This window comes from Piliocolobus tephrosceles, chromosome 3 (genome assembly GCF_002776525.5).
Source record: "Piliocolobus tephrosceles isolate RC106 chromosome 3, ASM277652v3, whole genome shotgun sequence".
Taxonomy (NCBI): Eukaryota; Metazoa; Chordata; class Mammalia; order Primates; family Cercopithecidae; genus Piliocolobus; species Piliocolobus tephrosceles.
Genome location: NC_045436.1, coordinates 92,023,945 through 92,046,644, shown reverse-complemented (window position 1 = coordinate 92,046,644; position 22,700 = coordinate 92,023,945). Strand labels below are relative to the sequence as shown.

At 36.9% G+C, this 22,700-nt stretch overlaps 1 protein-coding gene and 1 long non-coding RNA gene across 2 annotated transcripts in view; both read right to left on the bottom strand.

Moving 5' to 3' along the window:
- Positions 1-3,010: 3,010 nt before the first annotated feature.
- Positions 3,011-6,819, bottom strand: LOC111547895. The gene is made up of 2 exons (XR_002733261.3): positions 5,925-6,819; positions 3,011-3,281 (listed from the first exon to the last, which is right to left on the bottom strand). It is a non-coding gene; the product is annotated as an uncharacterized LOC111547895 (long non-coding RNA).
- A 197-nt stretch (positions 6,820-7,016) lies between these two features.
- FAM241A (family with sequence similarity 241 member A) overlaps positions 7,017-22,700 on the bottom strand; it is a 40,615-nt gene continuing 24,931 nt past the window's right edge. The window contains exon 2 of the mRNA XM_023219941.2: positions 7,017-9,415. Coding sequence (XP_023075709.1) covers positions 9,170-9,415 — 246 coding nt within the window. The 3' untranslated portion in view covers positions 7,017-9,169. The remainder of the gene's footprint in view (positions 9,416-22,700) is intronic.

Genomic DNA, 22,700 nt, shown 5'->3' with positions numbered 1-22,700 from the left:
CCCACAGCAGAATCGTGTGTGAATTGTTGAGTGTGGTTCTGCATCTAAGTTTTCCAAGGCAAAGAGGCAACAGAAAGTGCATGGTATTGTGGTAAATAGAGGCTTAAAGAGAAAAATGCATCTTGTTAAAGAAAGTATGGTTGCACAAAGCACATTTTATTTCTGTTCATTAAATTGTTGACTTATTCCTTATTTTTATGATCATATTAACTCATGAAGCACTCATAGTTGAAATAAGAGATTTCACAAAGATTTCAATCATGAGTGATTGGGAACAGAAGAGCAGTGTAATAGAATTCCCTTGTATTTATCTTTTGTCAACAATGAAATAACTAAACCTTTTGTGGCTCTCACTATATGAGCTTTCCATGGGTAGTGAAGAAGGTCATCTCATTTCTCATGTGTGAATGTTTAATGATAATGACTAGCATTTATTGAAAGCTTGCTATATGCAAGGCACTATGATAAGATACCCAGTAAATCATGCTGTCATAACAATTACCCCATTTTACAGACGAGGGACTTGAAGTTTAAAAAGATGTATTACTTGTACAAGTTCTACACCGAGTAAATGGCACAACCAAGTCTTAAATTCAGGTATGACATGAAGAGGACCTTTTCATCTGGAAGTCTGTTTGGACGTTATTCTAAAATTTTCCTATAACCGAAGAGGAAAAGCATGCCTCAACACTATAGTTTTTGTGCATAATTGGGTTGGGGTCATTGTCTTGCTTGATCATGCCCACTCCTAAGACTCTATTAGGGAGCCCCCAAAATATTCTGAACTAAGACTGTAGAAAGCTCTTGAGTGTTTACTGAATTACCAAATCTGGCTTATGAGACCCTATGTTCCAAAAATGAAACGTCAGTATTACAGCCAAATCTCCAAGTCATCAATCAGTTCCAATAGTGCGTTGGGATGGGGGCACAGCATATGATTTCTTTGAAGTGAGTTCTTCTCTGCCGTTCAAGATCTTATTTCAAACATGCTCCAAAAGTTTGAGGATTAAAACTGCTTTGGGAACTTGGGGAGGGGACCAGAAAGCACAAATCAGAGTTCTGAAAAGACTTACCTACGTCTGTACTTGAAGCTATCCAGTTCCCATGACATGCCCTAACGATGGTTTGTCCTGATATCTTGTGAGGCCTCATCTGGCAGACTTATTAGCGTAAATACTGGTCTATGCAGTTTATATGTACAAAATGTCATTGACTTCCTACTCCTAGCTTTAAGTAATGGGCTTTCTTGTCAACTTTTTTGTTTTTAACCTATTCCTAATAGAGGCAAGCCATTTTTGGCTTCTGGACATACTATTAAGTCAACTAAAGCTTCATCATAACTGAAGACTGGATTTCATGGTAGAAGCTAGGCAACACAACAGACGAAAGGTGTAGGCATTCCCCCAGTTTGTTTTTGTTTTTGTTTTGAGACGGAGTCTTGCTCTGTCGCCCAGCCTGGAGTGCAGTGGCGTGATCTCGGCTCACTGCAAGCTCCTCCTTCCGGGTTCATGCCATTCTCCTGCCTCAGCCTCCTGAGTAGCTGGGACTACAGGCGCCCGCCACCACGCCCGGTTAATTTTTTTGTATTTGTAGTAGAGACAGGGTTTCACCATGTTAGCCAAGTTGGCCTCTATCTCCTCACCTCGTGATCCCCGCTAGCACCTCGGCCTCTCAAAGTGTTGGGATTACAGGTGTGAGCCACCACGCTCGGTCAGTATTCCCTCAAGTTTTAAGCCATCTTAGTCAATGAGTTTATGATTTAAATCAGTGATTTTCATACGGTACTCTGAAGACTAAGGTTTTTAGAAGTGACTCAGGTACCATGGAGGGCAAGGTGAGAAAAGAATGAATTCTATAGTAGATGCTACATTGTGCTGCTCAAATCCTCCCTTCAGAACCAAAGGGTTTATTTTGATAGCTGCTGGGAGTGCCGCTTGATAATCGCCAGCTGTCAGTTCTCCCTGGGAATTGCTTTTTGCAGAAGAAAGCTGTCTTCTCCCAGCATGAAGCAACTCTGAGGGACCATCCTAGCTTCAGACCACTCCATAGAGTTATGGCCCTGTTGTGAATGTATTGCCTAACCCCCTCTGTCCAGTCTTGCGTCTTTTACTATCCTTACAGGTGCCAATCCCAGAGTACTCCCTAGTAGATTTTCTGCATGCTAATTTCTTCCAAGTCTGCTTCCCAGGGAACTTTGACCTACCGCAAAATCAATCATAGCAGCTCTTTTATCATATAAATGATATTTAGGTATCCTATATGTGATATTTGTGTAACATTTTATGTTAACTAAATTTAGAAATCTTTGAAAGCCACTGGTCTATTAAACAAATGCTTCACCTCATACGAAAAATCATCACTAGAGTTTTGTGAAAGATGATTTAGGTTCATCTCTCCAAAGTCATACCCAGGGAGGATGTTTTCCTTTTGTAACTGTTTCTTCTTAACCTTTATTTATATCTTCTGTTTACATACATACTCTTGTGCCCTTTAAGACAGAAAATATATTAAAAAATTATGACTTAAGGTCCTTCAGAGGTAGCCTGCTGTGGCTACCTGGTGCTGTGGTCTCATGGAAAAACTAATCATGACTATTTTTAGAATTTTATACCTAAAAAATGAAGAAAATATTAACAGAAACAATCATGACAGACCAGAGAAGGGCATTCAGTAGATGGTACATATTTTCAAATATGGATGATGTCATTACATATCCTGCTACTCCCAGAAAAATCTCTTGAAGTTTTTGTCTTAACTGTGGTATTAACAAGTACATTGTATATAAAACTTTTTTACATTAAACAACCTCACATTAAAAATACACTATAAACTAGCCTCTTATAATACTGGGGGAAACCAATGGCAAAAAAGGTCCATGGTTTTATGATACAAGTTACTGTTTACGGTGGTGTTTTGGAAAACTGGCAAGGAAATTTCCAACTAAGTCAATGAAAGATTAAATGATAAACTTTAATTGCTGAAAAGATAACTCAAATTTAATAAACATAAATGTGTTTTGGATCCCTAGCAGGCTTCTGCAGAGTTTATTAGATAATTCTAACTTACACAATAGTCAAGGCAACAGAAAGAAGAAAATATAGCTTGGAGGCAGAGACTGGTCTTGATCTTGGTTTTCCCACTTCTCCTTTCCCAGGAAGCCATACACGTCAGGTCTTGGCATTCTGTTCCGGCAATAGGGATGAGGAAAAAAAGATAACCTCTGTTCACCCTCAGGTGTGTTGTTGCTTTGGTCATTCCAAACTGGATGTGGCAGCCATTAACTGGTAAGTAGAACATGTGATAGGGAGTGGGAAGAGACACTCAGAAGGTAGAGTTGTAAAAGAGTATTATTTATTAGAAAGAATAACAAAGTATAGACATGTCATTTAACACATATGTCTGGGCTACTAGGACACTGTAATAGTGAATTTCTTCTGGAGCCTAAAATACCACGCTTAAATACTTGAGAATTTCTGCTCACAAAAAACCTTAAGAGTTGTTTTTTTTTTTTTTTAAATTAAAATGTAGGCCAGGCGTGGTGGCTCACGCCTGTAATCCCAGCACTTTGGGAGGCCGAGGCAGGCAGATCACGAGGTCAAGAGATCATCCTGGCCAACATGGTGAAACCTCGTCTCTACTACAAATACAAAAATTAGCTGGGCATGTGCCTGTAATCCCAACTACTCCTGCTGAGGCAGAAGAATTGCTTGAACCCAGGAGGCGGAGGTTGCAGTGAGCCAAGATCGTGCCACAGTCCTCCAGCCTGGCAACAGAGCAAGACTTCACCTCAAAAAACAAAACAAAACAAAAAATTAAAATGTAATAAATAAAGTTCTATTAAAAAACACTGAACACATGTGAACTTTTGGTAGTATCAGTGACCATACGTATTGCAAAATATCCTTTTCGGAAAAATAGTGAATCAACCAAACACAACACTGAAAATACATTTTCTCCTAAAATACATGAGTGGATAGTGGAAATACTGTATATATATTTCTAAATAACAGCAATATTCTTTTATCAAAAGTGAATAACTTTACAATTATGTATACATCAATCCATGCTCTTTGTGCACAGTAAGTATATTTTTGGAGTCAAAGAACTTCAAAGTACAACTCTAGCTCTTTTTTGTTCGTGGTCTATATGGAGACCATGAGTAGATGAAGTGGGTTTACTTATTTGATAAATCTTTTCAAAGCCTAGTATGTCCCAGGCATTGTGTTGGGCACTAGCAATGCAATTAGAGAATGACAGACATGTTCTCTTTCCTTGTGAAGCCTATTGATTAATGGAAGAAGCTGACAAATAAGCTATTGCAATATAGCATGAGAAGTGCTGACCTGGAAAGTACAGGGTTGCACATAATGAGAAACCAAGCTATAATGAATAACCAAAACTGGATTTAAAGGATTCAGAGAAGTTTCCCTGGAGGACATAATGTCTCACTTGAGGTCTTAAGGCTGTGTAGATGTTGGCCAATCTGGTGGGGACAGTTAAAGAAGGTAAAGCATGTACAAAGTTCTGGAAGTAAAAAAGCATGTCTCTTTAAAGAAACTGGGGAAAAGTTCAGTATAGTTGAGTCTTGGAAATGGAGAGTGGCAGTATAGACAGATGAGGTATGCAATAACCAGTACGTGAAGAGCCTTGTGAAACATATTAAGGCATAAGGACTTTATCATAATGAAAACAGAAAGCCACTGAAAAGATTTAGGTCGAGGATATCAGAATCATATTAGAATAATGCTTTAGAAAGATCTGTAACTAAAAAGTAGAAAATGAAGGCAGGGAGGCTAATCAGGATTCTCAGCATGCCAGATGAGATGATGGTAGAATGGACTAAGTTAGTGATGCTAGGAATGAAGAGAAGTAGAAAGATTAAAGTTTTAGAAGTAAAATAGACTTGGTAATTGGTTACATGTAGGTAGTGTAGGAAATACAGAGTCAAGGATGTCACCTACAACTCCTGCTTGATCTGTTAGGGAAAGGATTGTGTCATTTGCTGAAATGGGAAACAGGAATTAAAGATTTGGGAGAAGGATCTGAGCTCGTTTGGACATGCTGCATCTCGGGTACTATGGGATAACCAAGTACAAATAAATATTGGGCAAGCAATTGAACGTATGAGTCTTAAATTCTGTACAGTGCTCTGATCTAGAGATGCAAACTGGGGAGCTGTTAGGATGCAAATGGTAACTCTGCAGCCATGGGAGTGGTGACATTGCCGAGTTGCTGTGTGGAGTGATGTGAGAGCAGGCTTTTGGACTGAACTCCAACGCATACCAAAAATTAAATGTTGGGTAGAGAAACAGGAGTTGCAAATGACCTCAAATCCACCAATACCCCTGAAGCCATAGTTTGTAAATAAGTTTATATTCTTTTTGGCCAACTCTATTACCAGGCATGAAAGTCTTATTTAATTTTTTGTTGTTTTTTTTGAGATGGAGTTTTGTTCTTGTTGCCCAGGTTGGAGTGCAATGGCGCAATCTCGGCTCACTGCAAACTCTGGCTGCCGGGTTCAAGCGATTCTCCTGCCTCAGCCTCCTGAGTAGGTGGGATTACAGGCAAGTACCACCGCGCCCAGCAAATTTTGTATTTTTTTTTAACAGAGACGGGGTTTCTCCATATAGGTCAGGCTGATTTCAAACTCCCGACCTCAGGTGATCTGCCCGCTTCGGCCTCCCAAAGTGCTGGAATTACAGGTGTGAGCCACCGCCCCTGGCCATCTTGATTTTTTGCTGCTTCTCCCTTTAATTGTAAAGTCATAAATTGGCAATGAGAGCATTTAAAAAGCCTGAAACTAATAAACATTTGTGAAGTAACAATTAAAACATAATCTATGAACCACACAAATAGCCTTTGATTGCTCCATACCTGGCTTTGACTATTTTGAGCTTTCTATATTACAACAGATCTTTACTTACACTGTAATTTTTCCTCTAACAATCTGCAACTTTCACCTTTCCTGATTGCCTGGAGAGTCTTTAGTGGATCTGCAGCCTGGTAACAGCCTAGAGAGATTTTCTGTGGTCAAAACATGATTAAACAGAGATTTGTTGGTCAGAAGATAACCATGGACCATAATACCCACAAAGGAAAGATCCAGATGCGGTTTTGGGTGGGGGATTTACCTCATATGCTTTATTTCACAAAATGTGTTCTGTTCCTTACTTTCGTATCTGTAGGAATAGACGTGAATGTGGCCTCTAGGGTGTGCTGATATATGTTTAACAGATGGCTTTCAAGGGAAAATAAAAGATCCGATTTGTAGTGTTTACTAATTTTTTTGGTGTAAATACTCCCACCATGTCCAATTTCAAACTACCAACTTGACGGCACTGAAGCTAGAAAAAATGTTCACAGTTGGCTCTTGTAAGCCGGTGCAAGCTCGCTCCAGCACACTACTGGACTAAGAATGATCTTCCTGTAGCCAGGAATGGGAAAATACCTTGCCCATGACAACTTAAAGTATGAGAGAACAGAATTCTACAAAATACAGAGTCTTTAAGAAAAATGGATTTACTCATCTACAGTCTGTTTATCTGTAGACTTTGATCTTTTTCCTTTGAATTACAGGCTGGCCATATGAGTATGCATTATATAATAACCTTAGCATTGTAACTTCTATTTCTTTATTCATAAGCAATAACAGTTTCTAAAACTGGCTTGTATTTGTGATGAGAACAATTTTCAATCTAATTCCTTTTTTTTTTGAGACGGAGTCTTACTCTGTTGCCCAGGCTGGAGTGCAGCGGCTTGATCTCAGCTCACTGCCAGCTCCGCCTCCTGGGTTCACGCCATTCTCCTGCCTCAGCCTCCTGAGTAGCTGGCACTGTAGGCGCCCGCCACCACGCCTGGCTAATTTTTGGTATTTTTAGTAGAGACGGGGTTTCACCATGTTAGCCAGGATGGTCTTGATCTCCTGACCTTGTGATCCACCCACCTTGGCTTCCCAAAGTGCTGGGCTTACAGGTGTGAACCACCGCGCCTGGCCCAATCTAATTCTTTATACCATGAACCAAATAAATTACCAGTTTTATTTCAGGATATTTTAGTATAATCTGCATTCTAATATATTTCATAAAAGAAAATATTTTATTTCCATTACATAGGCAAAGTTTGTTTTTTCTCATATCAAAGCCAAATATTTGATGGTATACTGTACTAACAACCAATAATATATGTAGAAAGAATAACAGCAAAATATCTTATTTCTTTATATAATTTAATATATACCCTATTAACACCAGTGTACTGATGCATAGTATTGACAGTATACTAAATAGTTACTATTAAAAATTACTTTAAAAATGTTTTCAACATTAGGTACTGGTGGAACCAGAGCTATTATTTTGTACATAGTATTATTTATGTGTTCCAAAGGAAAAGTAAAATTTCCAGTAGCATTAGAAAAAAAGTACTTATATTTTATGTAGATATACAAAATCTCATGACGTCTACTGAAAACCTCACAATTCTACTGTGCACTAATAAAAACACCTTTTCAAACAACTTGCACTTATACTGAGTTCATTTCATAAAGGTTACTATAAAAATATTGCAAGCGCAATAAAAACACAATGATATCGTACAAAGTCTTTTGTTTTTTAAAAGTCAAATTTCAAAAGGCCTGTATTTATATAAATGCACAATACTTTTTAGTGACCCTAACATTTTTGTTTAGGATTATCTGATTTTAGAAATCTAAGTTGAATGTTCTTCTTTATTTTCTGCTTCAGAATGAGAAGACACTGAGAATGTACAGAGTTTTAGAAATAAGATTGGGTAAAAGCTTTAAAAAGTGGAATAGCAAGCACTCTACATGTTTTACTTGTTGCCCTACCAAAGATAAAAATGCCTGACTGCCCCAATTTTCTGAAATTTAACTTGAATTCTAAATGATCTTAACTACCTCTTTCCTTTATAGTCTTTGAGATGAAAGTGTAAAGATTTCAGGTTCTCTAACAAAACCCAAAATACCACTAAAGCCATTCCCCATTTTCCAGGAATATTTAAAGAAATGCAAATTTCAATATAAAACCTAAAAATGCTGAATTAAGACACCTTAATAACATGGCTAGCCAATTGCTGACATGACTTTAGCCTTAGAAAAATATTATCAAAATTGGCTAAGCTCCAAATTTAAGCATTTGGTTTTATATTGTTAATATTGTACTTTCTGATATAGATATCAAAGAAAAATGATGTTTTTTTCCTGAAAACAACAGTAAAATATAATTTTTTTTTGTGAAAAAGTCCATGTCAAGATAGGAAATACATTGTTTTAAAACAGAATAATTGTTATGAAAGAACTACAAAATTATAAATTTCTAAAAAATATATACTGAAAATGTCTCTCTAGGAAAAAATATGCAACTTGTTAGACACAAGAAAATATGGCATTAGCAGAGGGTGAAGTCAACTAGGCTATAAGACTTCAAAAACTCACAAAAAGTAATTAGCACCAAAATTGTCTGAAACTTCAAATGATATACTAAAGTAGGTCTAGGTCCAAATGTTACATTTTTAAAAAGTTATATTTAACCTGGGAACTTTCCCCAGCAATAATAAATATATTATTTTCAACCTTTAGAAAACGTTCTATATTTACTGATTTTCATCACAATATTAAGGTAGTGTATGCTAATTATCATTTACCTTAGTTTAGGCTGGGTAGGGACAACTGAAATCCAAATATTTCCCAAATATTATGGGATTATTTGGTGGGGAGGGTTAGTGGGGAGCAGTTTTCTAAGTGAAACTTACTTGTAGCTTATTTCATCCTTTTTCTTCTAAAATGTTTTATTGGAACTCTTTATAAGAACTAGATTGCTTGATTTGAATTCCATGTCCTGTTATTTTCCCTGTTCACTTTCTGGTGGTGTTACTTAAGATTTGGCATAGGGATAGAGGTGTATAAAGGGGACAGAGATCATAGTAGTGAAACAAGAGTTTTGAATAAGCTAATGTATATTCAAAATATATATTCAACCCTGTTATGATCAAGAGTTTAGTTTTAAGTAACATCCATGTATAAATTTACTTACAAAACATCCAGCACACAATTTGAAACAAGGCAAACTTTTTCAGTTGTCAAAAAGTGAAATATATAACTTCTTCAATTACATATATGGCTACCAAATGTCAAACAATTCCATTCAGCCATGTTTTACTGTTGCACATAAATAATAACAAGGCAAAGAACAGAAACTAGTCCAAGGGCTTGCAGGCCAAGGAACCACAGCATAACCCAAAAGAAAATGACTATTACTGGTTCCACAATTCGTTCTCCAAAATACATCCTTGTGAAGCCCATGTTGATAAGGTTTTTGTTCAGTTCACCAAAAAGTGTTCCCATTTTCTTGTAGTCATCTCCAACAGGCTCACCAGTGTGGTTTTGTGAATCTTCAACATCCTTTAAAAAAAAAAAAGACAAAACATGAACATAACATGAGAAATACGTAAAGGTCTTTAAGAACCTTAGTTCTTCATCTCCCCAAGTGCTAGGCATATTTGTGATAATTATTCTATAAGTACCTGTTAATTTAATACAATGGGGATGTTCTTTTTGATCCTGGAATTGAACAAAAATGGCTGCTTAAGTGAAGAACCATGTTTGTATTTCTCTTGTGAGTGACCATGATTTCAGAACACCCTTTTCTGCCACTGTCCTGTTTTATGAGGCAAGGTCTGATTGCTCTGTCCTGGTAAGATTCTTTTTTAGACAGTTTCTTTGACACTAAGACTTTAAGAAACTGAGCTCAGCTGACCAAAGCATGTTTGCTGTTACTATAGAGCAATCCTCAGTCACTACTGCTGTGTTCTTTGTCTTAAGCTCAGCTAAGCAGACTTCAGAGCAGGCCCTTGCATAGTTTCCTGTTCATTATACAGATGCCCTAAGTGGCTCTTATTAATTTCATCAGGAGAAACAAATAGTTTTAATAAAATGTTTTTTTTTTTTTTTTTTTTTTTACAATAAGACCAAATGTCTACCCAGTAGTTAGTATCCCAGAAAATGTCTACATGCACCCAATTATATATACCAAAAGTGTTATTTCTATTATCTTCCAGTCATATTACAATTAAGGCCATGACAATTAGTAAGCTACTGTCTCTTGGCTTCAAACCCACTCTTTGGAATTCTGCAAGCATTTCTGGCTCCCTGTTAGGCTCTGCCAATACAGGGACCAGCGTGATACTTCACAAGTAGAGAAGGAAGAAGGAATTTGCTGTTTCCTTCAGATGGGTTTCTTAATCCTGTTAAGTCTCACTCTAGCAACAATTTTTCACTCTGACAGCAACAGTGCCTGCTAGTAGTAGCAGCTGATTGCAATCTGGAGGTTTTCCAACACTTGCAGAACCAATCTCAATGTGCCTTCTTGAGATGCCAGCTCCAATTACTGGGTGCTTCGTCCTCAGATACCTGGTTCCCAGGTCTACAGGCTCCCTCCTCTGAACTCAGAGAAATCAGCACCAGGCAAGCAGTGACCTTGGCCTCCTGAAGTGTTGGAATTACAGGCATGAGCCACCACACCCGGCTTATTTTATATAATTTTTAAAATTACTTTTGGATTTTCACTTCTATCAGAAAAAGACAGAAAAACAAAATGTTGTAGAGTTATCTAGGGAGTTCATGTCCAGGCTGCAACACTTAAACTAGCTGAGTAACATGACCTTAGCCAAATTACTTCACTTTTCCTGAACTTCAGCTTTCTAATCCATAAAATGATTTATGTGATCCTTTTTTGATACTGATAGTTTTCTCTTAAGTTATAATTTGTGGATCTTTTCTTTTTTTAAAAAAATTGATTTCTAAATTATTTTTTTCTTCACTGATACGGGTCAATTTTATGTTTCTTGTACTTTGATATGATCCATAACAATATACTACATTAAAAAAAAAAATCTTGTTCTTGCCTAACATTAAAGCTTTCTTTTCTTTAGGGTAGAACTTGAAGAGTCCTCGATTTAGTATGTAATTCTGCTGATCCCTCATCCCTCTCTGTTTCTCCAGTGTTTAGCATATTGATACTGGTTCTGGCCCTTTTAGTCTTCATTTTTTACTAAAGTTCTTAAAATTTTTTTTTTTTTTTTTACTCTTCCCAGTTTCTTGTAATCTATGCACTCACTGTACTTTGGGGTTTTTTTGTTGTCACTGAAGCTTTTTAAGACTTTTTTTTTTCAGTATTTTTGTGGTTTCAGTACGAAGAAAGTACCCTAATCTGGATATGGTAGGTACTATCTGAAGGTTTAAATTCTTTGTAAAATAAATAAAATCTACAAATGCTTGTGGGTTTTTCAGGGGAAGAAGGAGGTGTTGCAACACTTAAATGAAAATAGAGTTAGTAAATCAGGCCAGATGAGGAGACGGCATATCTCAGATCTTGAGAACAGCTGGTGGGATTGAGACTGGAAGTTGAAGACCCAGTAAGGACAAGTCTGGGAAAGCTGTGGCTGTCGCCACCTGCTTCTTTTTTTTAATTATAAAAAATTTTAAGCACACACAAAACTAGAGAAAATAGTATAATAAACCTACATACCTATCAACCAGATTCAGTAATTTCTAAAACTTTGCCACCTTACTGAAATACTTCTTAATCTGGGCAATCTAACGATGAAGAAAAACGTTTAAAAAAATCACTAGACTAATGCCTAAAAGTAACATATCTTCACAAATGAGGTTCTGTAGAAACATCAAATATATCCAGCAATGAATTGGATAGGGGGTTCAAACAACCCTAAAGGAAGACATTTAAGAATGTGGAAAGGGTCTCAGTTTCCAGGCAGGCAAAAGAAAAAAAAAAAAAAAAAGAATGTGGAAAAGGAAAATAAGCACTATTCTTCAATCAGTGAGATTATAGTCAATCTCATTACAGTATTTTATGTATCTAGGCTATCCTCTCAAATAACACAGTTCTAAAGGATACAAAGACTGGTGTGTTGGTAAATGTTTAACAATGGGCTTTGTTGGGGGTTGGCGGAAGCTCTGTTTTACAGTGTTTGCCAATTCTGTTGTGATTTCCAGTTTCTGTAGTGTTAGTACTTCCACTGTGGCCAATTTCAAACTATTAACAGCCAGTTCACAAAGTTCCTGAAAATTTAACAACTTGCTCTTTGAGGACTGGTAGGAGCCAGCACCAGTACTTCACTGTAAGAGTAAGAGATACTTGAAATAAGTTGAGGTAAAGAGCTGCATAGTTATAGTTGATGAGTTTGATCCCTCCCTTCTTTCTGTCAATTGGTGCGTTTCTATGTTTGTTTTTTTTTAAGTTTACAAAATTGACAAGCTGAGATAATTAAGTAGAATTAACTCATTACAAATATATTGCAATTGGGTAAATTGTATTAAGAAAGGACTATATTATGACTTGAGTTATGAGATACAATGAATTGCATGTGGTGTCACAAAACTACCACAAGTAACAGCATATTGCTTTTTCTGGATTGTCTCATGAGCTATCAAAAGGTCATCCAATTCAATTATTTTTAGAAGTTCTTATTTACAATAAAATTTAAACCATCTGGCTGATTTGTGAGGAAGAGGGCTCTCTTGATGCTCGCTAGGTTAGTGAATGGCACCACTATCCATATACCAGATCCAAAGGTCAGAACTCTAAGGCATTCTTGACCCCCTTCCTCTTCCTCTTCCTCATGACCCACATCCAGGTCATCACCATATCCTCTTTGTTTTTACCTTCTAAACATTTCTTTAAAGTGTATATACTATTCCATCTACTGCTGTAATCCTAAGAATCTACTAAGATCTCTTGCCTATTCCAATAGTTTCCTAACGCTGCTACTGCACAAGTCCATTAGCTCCCCTATAATCTATATACCACAATGTAGCCACAGTGGTTCTTTCCAAGTGCAAATTCAATCATGCCACCTCCGTCCTGCTTTTAAGATCAAGGCCAAAATCTTTAACATGATCTATGAAGCCCTGCTTAGTCTGGCTTCTATCTGAGTCTCTGGTCTCATTCTGTCATCAGCATTCCTCTGTCTTTGTTTTCAGCCACATAGGTCTTTCAGCTCTTGCTCGCCACAGGGATTTGCACATACTATTTTCTCTGCTTAAAAAATTATTTCCTCTCTCCTTTGCTTAGTTAAGGCATCCTCTTCTTTTGGTCTTAGCTTAAGCTTCAACTCAGTCTCACGGCATCAGATAATGCTCTCTCAATGCATTCTAACTCAATGCCAATGTGTGTTATTATTTGATTAATGTCTACCTGTACTATAAGCTTCATGAAGTAGGAGCAGTATTTATTTTTACTGGCAAAATAGCAAAGGCTATGTCCTGGGAATAGCAGCATATAGAAACATCTGAATAAATATTTGTCGAATAAACAGGAAGAATTTATTATGTGTCTTTGTGGCAGGCATTAAAGAAGTATTTGATAGATTCTCTACTTTGCTCCTTTTTTTTTGCCAAACAAAAGATGGGCACTATTTTCCAAAATATTATTTACTACAGTAATCTGAAAACCATGTATATATTTTTATGGGATTAGCAGTATTTCTGTTGTGGATATTACTCAGCATCCAGTCTTCTTTCCTCTTCCCTATTAGAACCTTAAATCCAGCCTTCATTCTTCAGGTGAAGTGAATTCTACCTACTCAGTTCCAGAGATGATTCTAAGAATAATTTTCTCTTTACTAGAGCTAGTTTTGGAAAGGGCATGTGATTCACTTTGGAACAATGACTTCTGCATGTCTTTTGAAAAAATTATTCCTAGCTCTTCTGGGTCAACTTTGGAAAGTTATCCTTATTTTCTTTTATTTTCCACATATACTCAAGTAAAGAGAACTTGTGCTTAATATTAGTTTTCTATTGCTTCCATAAGAATTATAAATGTAATGGTTTAAACCAACATAAATGTATTATTTTATAGTTCTATTAGAAATCATTTTTGCAGGACTGAATTTCTTTCTAGAGGCTCAAAAGAATCTATTTCTGTACTTTTCCAGTTGCTAGAGCTGCCCATATTCCTTGGCTCCTGGACCTCTTCTTTCATCTTCAAAGCTAGCAGTACTGCACCTCTTCGACCATTCTTCAGTAGTTAACATTTTCCTCTGACCACAGTGAGAAAAAGTTCTTTTTTTAAAATTTATTTTACAAATGTATCAGTCTGCAATGAATTGAAAAACAAAAACCTAGCTTTTCACCACATTTTGAGAAAACACTGGTATAACGAACACCTGTATTTTTTATTGCCTACATTTAATTGTTGTTAACAAACAGAAATACAGAATTCTTCATAGAGAAATACTGTATAAAGAGGACATAAAATTAGGAGCCTCAAAAGTTTTAATTTTAAATTATTTCTTTAGCTCTTTTTAAAATCATTTCAACTTTTATTTTACATACAGGGGGTACATGTGCAGGTTTGTTACAAGGGTATACTGCATGATGCTGAGGTTTGGGGTATATATTCCATCACTCAGGTAGTAAGCATAGTACCCAATAGGTAGTTTTTCAACCCACACTCCACTTTCTTCCTCCTCCCTCTAGTAGTCCCCAGTGTCTACTGTTGCCATCCTTATGTCCATGAGTACCCAATGTTTAGCTCCTACTTATAAGTGAGAACACGTGGTATTTGGTTTTCTGTTTCTGCATTAATTTGGTTAGGACAGTGGTCTCCAGCTATATCCATGTTGACTGCTGCAAAGGATATGATTTTGTTCTTCAGGCTGTGCAGTATTACATACACTGTGTGTGTGTGTGTGTGTGTGTGTGTGTGTGTATATATATATATATATCACATTTTCTTTATGCAATCCACCACTGATGGGCACCTAGGTTGATTCTGTCTTTGCTATTGAGAGTAGCACTATGATGAACATATGAGAGCATGTGTCTTTTTGTAAAACAATTTATTTTCTTTGGGTATATATGTAGTAATAGGATTGCTGGGTCAAATGGTAGCTCTGTTTGAAGTTCTTTGAAAAATCTCCAAATCTCCAAACTGCTTTCCACAGTGGCTGAACTAATTCATATTCCCATCAATAATGTATAAGCGTTCCCTTTTCTCCACAGCCTCGCCAGCATCTGTTGTTTTTTGACTTTTTAATAACAGCCATTCTGACTAGTATGATGGTATCTCATTGTGGTTTTGATTTTTATTTCTCTCATGAGTGATGATGAGCATTTTTTTCAGGGCTGCTTTTATGTCTTCCTTTGAGAAATGTCTGTGTATGTCTTTTGTCCTTTTAAAAATAGTGTTATTTGTTTTTTGCTTGTTGATTTAAGTTTCTTATATATTCTGTATATTAGACCCCTGTCAGATGCATAGTTTGTGGAAATTTTCTCCCATTCTTTAAGTTGCCTGTTTACTCTGTTGATAGTTTCTTTTGCTGTGCAGAAATTCTTTAGTTTAATTAGGTCCCATTTGTCAATTTTTGTTCTTGTTGCAATTGCTTTTGGGGGCTTAGCCAAAAATTCTTTGCCAAGGCCAATGTTGACAAGGGTATTTCCTAGATTTTCTTCTAGAATTTATATAGTATGAGGTCTTACATTTAAATCTTTTGATCTTAGACAAAGCAGATGAAACAAGCAATTGGGAAAGGACTCCCTATTTAATGGTGTTGGGATAACTGGCTAGTCATATGCAGAAGAATGAAACTGGATCCATACTTTTCACCATATACAAGAATTGAGTCAAGACAAATTAAAAGTTCTCTGTATTTAAGAACCCATGTGATTAGGTTTGATCCACCTGGATTATTAGGATACTCTCCACATCTCAAAGTCCTTAAATTTAATCACACCTGCAAAATTCCTTTTGCCATGTAAGATATCATATTCTCTGGTTCTGAGGATCAAGATGTGGACATCTTTGGAGAGACCATTATTATGCCTAGCATAGTATTTTATTATAAAATTATTTCTTTATATATCTATGTTCTGTCACTAGCTTTGAACCCGCTAAGGGTATTAAGGGCAATAAACATGTCTTACAAATTTTACATTAGTACTTTGTATATTGCACTGTGCCTGGCCCATCATAGTCTCATAATAAGTATTCGTTGAAGGAAAAATGGAAATATTCTACAATAACATACTATGCAAAAAGCCCACAAAAATTTAAAACAAAGAAAACTTAAATGTATTATCAATATTCATTGTATTCTCCCATGAGCATAGTTGTGAATTTTTTCAAATATTTATAAATTCTAGACTAAATTACAGAAAATGACAGCTGCTAGCTAAAACTTACATGCTCAGTACAATTCCTAACCCACTGTGTTTTAAGGGCAGACACTAATACGAACAGATGAGTTCTTAGGGGTCTGATTCTCTGTCAAGATGCTTGTAATTTTCAGAGTAATAGTAGTGGTAGTGGTATTAATGGTAGAGTAGGAAAGCTAACCCAAGTGCCTCCTATGTAACATGCACTGTGTTTTACATGCATTATCTTGTTTGATCTTTGCAACAATCTGTAAAGGAGGCACTATTATTTCCCCCCATTTATAGATAAGGAAACTGTAAAGTTTAAGAGGAATAAAATGTCTGGACACTGACCTACACTTAGTAATTGAAGGATTTATGACGTGAACCTAGATATTCTTACTCCAGGGGATCCACCAATAATCCCTACACTGTGCACCCTCCAGTTATTATTACATTAGTAACTAGCATCTAGTTAATGCTGCTTAGTTTTCAGAGAAATTTTATGTACTCCACCTCTGAAAAAATAAGCTATATAAATACACTTTCACTTTACACAGAATAAATACATTTTACACAGCAAAATGAATATTACTTTTTTCCTTTACATCTTTTCTCACAGTTTACAGAAAACCTAAAAGTATTCAAGCAGAAAAGTTGTTCAAATTCTTATTTTCATCTTGTACAAAAATTTAAACTATGTAAAGCTATTTGCATCAGGTTAGTACATTTTCATAGTTTTTAAAAGTAGTAATGAATTCAGATTCAAATGTGAAAAAAAAAGACTCGGCAAGAATGAAGAGATACGTGGTTGGCAGAATTGCAATAAGACAACAAACAAAAAACCTCCCCTACAAACAATAAGCAAACCCGTAAGACTTCACTAAACCAGTACATGAGTGCAGAAATACAGATGCAGCTTTTTTCCTGTTCTAATGTTAATCACTTTTGTCTTTGCCAAAATTTATTCTTTGTATGTGAGGTCCCAATGGAAAAACATTTGTCAAATGTAATTTCCTTTGTGGTTTCACAGAGAGTACTGACTGTGACATGCACAAGAAGAGTGTTCTCACCAAAACAGTGATATTCTTTTTTTTGTCCATGATTAAAGACATACATAACAATAGAGGGGTGTTCTAATTGATTCAAAATCCTTCTTAAAAGATACTCAAAATTAATCATGAGAAATTAAAGGTAAACCCTTAAGTAATCACTGGATTTTTGAGAAGCATCTTCAAAGATAATTAAATCACAGTCTCTTACTTTAGAAATTAGGAATGAAGAGGTTAAGTCCCATAGCCCATTAACAAAAAACCAAGGCTTTGGTAGCAAACAGGACAGATTCAAATCCTGCTCTCTCATGTATCAGCTGTGTGACATTGGGCAAATTACTTAACCACTGACTGTCAGTTTCTTCACCCATAGAATGTGTGTAACAATACCTACTTTATAGAATTGTTGTGATAAGAAAACAGATAAAAGCTTTTTGAATAAGCACTCAATATATGGTAATTATTATTACTATATTTTTGGCAGAATTTGTATCTTGTGATTTTTACTGCTATTCTTTATTGTACCATGCTGCCTGAGATAATTAATGCCTTAGTGATCATCCTTCTCATGATAATTAACTTCAGTTGTATTTTTTTCAAGTGTTACGACAATTTAATTATATAGAAATTGAAGTGGGATGTTTTCTGTGGAACATCCCTACCCACAGAACAATCTGTGCACATTAATATTGGTAAAACCTGTTTACTCACTTTGGAAATGGCACAAGTTACATTCTATAAACAGGCGTTTGCTGAGTGAGTTGACAATTTAAGATTCACCAATTGTCTTCCTGTGTCCAGTATTACATGTTGTTTTGTTAATGCATATCATTACATACACAGTATTGAAAGTCTGCTGTTTTTGCCTGCCTAGTATATATACCATATATTCTACTTGATTTAACTTTGGGGAAGCCATACTTTACCTGCTCTTAGTCCATGTGTTGGTTGAAGATGTCTCCATTCCCCAGCTCCAAGCCTGCCCAATAAGAACATTTCATTTTCTTTCCTTTTTTTTTGAGACAGAGTCTCGCTTTGTCACCCATGTTGGAGTGCCACACCGTGATCTTGGCTCACTGCAACCTCTGCCTCCCGGGTCCAAGCGATTCTCCTGCCTCAGCCTCCTGAGTAGCTGGGATTACAGGTGCCTGCCACCACACCCAGCTAATTTTTATATTTTTAGTAGAGATAGGGATTCACCATGTTGGCCAGGCTGGTCTCGAACTCCTGACCTCAGGTTATCCACCCACCTCAGCCTACCAAAGTGCTGGGAGTACAGGCATGAGCTACCATGCCCGGCTGAATATTTCATTTTCTTGGGCACGTATTTACTTAATTAATGAGTATGTAATGCAAGACAGGCCAATGAAAGCTCTAGTCAAGACTTTTACTGCAACTATTGAAAAAGAGACAGGTTTTTGTTTTTTTTTTTTTGAAAAAAAACAAATTGTAGTTAGATAGCTGGTGAGATGTAGGCCATATTACTAGGAGGGGAAAGCTTGCTAAGAACAAAGCCAACATAAAGTAAAGCCAAGAAATGGATAGAGACAGTTTCATTGACACAATTTCAGTACTCAGATATAGCTAGCATATCTACTTTTGGTCTTTTTCATAACATGAGCCAATAAATTCCTATTTTCCAAAATCTAGTATGAGTTGGATTTTTGTCACTTGAAACCAAGAGTTCTGACTATAGATGATGATAATAATAATAGCCACCACTAATCAGAATTTACCCATATGCTAGATATTGTGGTAAACACTTTACACATTCAGCCAGGGACTAGTAGCTTGGAGATTCCCACTCTGGCAACTGACAGAGAAATGCCTTGGGCATATACACAGTTTTTCAGACTGCCAGGGATGACTGTGATGTCATTTTAAAGCCTGGCTTCCAAGGAGTAAGGGGTCAGAATAGTTTATTGTTCAATTGGTGTTTGGTCAGATGTTGAATTTAAGCCCCTTGTGCCATTGAGGCTATTGTCCTGTGTTGATGGGTCTATGTACAGCACAGAGAATGCTTTCAAGTCTACCCCATATCCTACTATAATTGCTCCTGAGTGGGTGTAGCCTAGCACATGAGCCCTGCTTTATCGATTCTCACAGTTGACCTTGATCCCAGGAAGGCTCTTCTTGGCTCTTTCCCTGGTTCTCTCTTTAAAACTTCTGGCTGCTGTATTGTTTTGATGGTGCCACTAGTAATACGTTTTGATGTATTATGGCGCTATCAGCCTCCTCTTAATTGCTCTTCACCAAGCTCTGTATTGCTTTCAACAACAAATTTAGTCATGAAGTTCTCCATTCCCTTCCCCAATTAAACAAAGTCCTCTCAGGGAAATCTATGGAGCTCTTCACTCATAAGATCTGCCTTTCCTCCTGGGCAGGGCTCCTGCACCATTGCACTAGTTTTCCCTGGGGTGACACCCTGCTGTAAAATTACACACTTGAGGTTGGGGAGCAGCCCCTGGTTTTCCTGGGTTACCTCTCCTGGGAGGGAACCTCTGCCCTCCAGTGAGTGCAGGGAGGGGAAGGCTGGGCCTCTGTGTTCTCGACTTGCTGTGCCTCACTTAGAGACTGGTTGGGGGAAGAGAGACTTGGTCCTCTCAGCTATGCCTACCTGGAATTGAGATTCCACAACACAGAGCTAGGAGGAGGAGGGGCAGAGAGCTGAGAAACACCAGAGGCCTACTCCTCCAGGGCGAAACTGTAGTCTGAGATTTAGTATATTTTCTTGAATGAATAATTCTCTATTTGCTGAATACCTCGAGGATGGTTCTTGGAGACTTTAAAAGATTGCTTTATTTTGTTTTGCTTAATAATTTTCAACAGTTAAATTGCTGCTTTGCTGAGGAGATAGTCTGCTGAATTCCTTACCTCATTGTTCTGGAAGCCCTACCTTGGTTATTTCTGGACATTACTTTTGATGGTGAACTGTGAGACAACTTCTGTGAGGCTGAATCAGAGGATGCTATATGGTAGGTAGCTAGTTCTCTGGAATGAGTCCTGGGACCGTAAGCACCTTTAAGAGTGTTTATTATTCTTCACATGTCCTGTGATCAAACTCTCAGTATAAAAGTTTGACTTATGAGGATCCATTTAATCAGGCAGTTCTTACTAACATTTAAAAAAGGCTTTAAATATATACTTGAAGATTAAATGAATTAAAAAAGGCTCCCTTTTTCTCCTTCTTCACTATATTTTCACAAATATCATCAGGTGGGCAATTTTCCATCATTGTGCAGTAGTCTACCAAGTACTTTAGCTGGTAATTAACTTATTTTTTCATTAAGCCTAAAGAAAGTTAACCAGAAACCCAAATCTCAGAATAGTCCTGTTTTTTCCTTAGTTGCTTTCAATACATTAAATGTCACTCTCAAACCTATTTTTTAGAAAAACTTTTAGCACAATTAAAATACTTTCTATCATTATTTATAACTCTCTGGAGAAGTTCTTTAAAAATGTAGAAATATAAAAAGTAAATCAAGAATGCTCTGCGAACAATAAAATGGTCTCCTCCTTCTACGGCCCACATTAAATCTCTGGCAGGGCAGGGCATAGTGGCCCACACCTATAATCTCAGCACTTTGGGAGGCTGAGGTGGGCAGATCATTTGAGTTCAGGAGTTCAAGAGCAGCCTGGGCAACACAGTGAGACCCTAACTGTACAAAAAAATACAGAAATTAGCGGGGTATGGTGGTGGGCACCTGTAGTCCCAGCTGCTCAGGAGGCTGAGGTAGGAAAATAGCTTGAGCCCAGGAGGCAGAGGCTGCAGTGCACCACTGCACTCCAGCCTGGGTGACAAAGCCAGACCTTGCCTCAAAACAAACAAACAAAGTATCTGGCAGCCCAGAAAGAAAACAAATAGCAAATAAATAAACATATTAATGTACAAATGAACAAATAAAACTGTGTTGTCATTTATATTCAGCGTAACATTTATGATTATTTTGCTTTAAAAACTCTTTACTCTCTAGAACCAATTCAACAAACATTTTTTCTGGTACCTATAAAGCATTAGATAAATAAGACTACATCCTTAACTTTGAGAAGCTAGTAATCTAGTGTGGAGGTTAACATTTATAAACAAATACATATATTTTAAGGCAAAATGTGATCAACATTTAAGAGCTGTAAAATGCTTGGCATTTAGTTCAAGAAAGGTCAATTTGGTCAAAAGCTAAATCAAAAGAATTGGCAAAAACCCCACTAATGCACTGCTTTCAAATATGTAAATGATGCTTTAAAAAATGATATGGTGTGTTTAACTGCTTTTGTATTATTATGTAAAAGGATAGCTGGTTATAGCTCTCATATACCACGAACTGATTCTGTGGTTTACAAAACATCTTCACTTCAGAATTTAGTCACCTGCAAAGACTCATTTCTTGCTTTTTATTCCTCTTCATCTCAAAGGCTGTCCCTATGTAGATATGCTCTGAAATATGTAAGCCTTGAAAACAATAATGCTTAAATGAAATTTTTAACTTATTTCATGACACATTTATTAATTTAAAAAATGAACATTAATTGAATAGTATGTTCTGGGCAATATTTTCAGTACTATGATCTTCAAAACATAAAGGAAACTGAGGAAGAAAGATTACATAATTTAGTCAAGATCCATTAGTAATTGGTGGAATCTAGACACATTCAGGCAATCTGGCTCTAAAGCCTATGTTCTAAAGCCTACACTATATGCTTCATTATAAATATACAATCAGTCTTGTGATGATTCACACTCTAATTGTTTCAATGTATCAGTTTTTAAAAGTAGTTCAGTTATACTTGTCTTGATTAACTTATATTCAGCAAAAATAATACCTTTTTTTTTTTTTTTTTTTGAGATGGAGTCCTGCTCTGTCGCCCAGGCTGGAGTGCAGTGGCACGATCTCGGCTCACTGCAACCTCCACCTCCAGGGTTCATGCCATTCTCCTGCCTCAGCCACCTGAGTAGCTGGGACTACAGGTGCCCGCCACCACGCCCAGCTAATTTTTTATATTTTTAGTAGAGAAGGGGAGTCACCGTGTTAGCCAGGATGGTCTAGATGTTCTGACCTTATGATTCACCTGCCTCGGCCTCCCAAAGTGCTGGGATCACAGGCGTGAGCCACCATGCCCGGCCATAAACTCAAGATTTTATAATCTTCATAACAAAACAAAAGATGACATTTAGAACTGAATCACTTGGGCCTTTCTCTCCTTATCCCCTCCCAGTTCAAAATGCTTGTATCTTTTAATAGCCAGCATTATCTTAGATCTGCAGTTGGCCCATCACACTCAAGCCTTAGCACAGTCTTTTTTGTAGTTTTTATTTTTCTGGAAAATTGGCTTAGCTTGCTCCCCATAGCCACTCTGTTTCCTGTCATAACACTGCTTTCCCTGGGCATACAGAGAATCACTGCCCTTCTTGTACTGTGTCAGTTTGTGGGGCTGGTGCTTGCCACACTTCATACAGAAAGTCCAGTGGGTTTTAGGAATGTTTA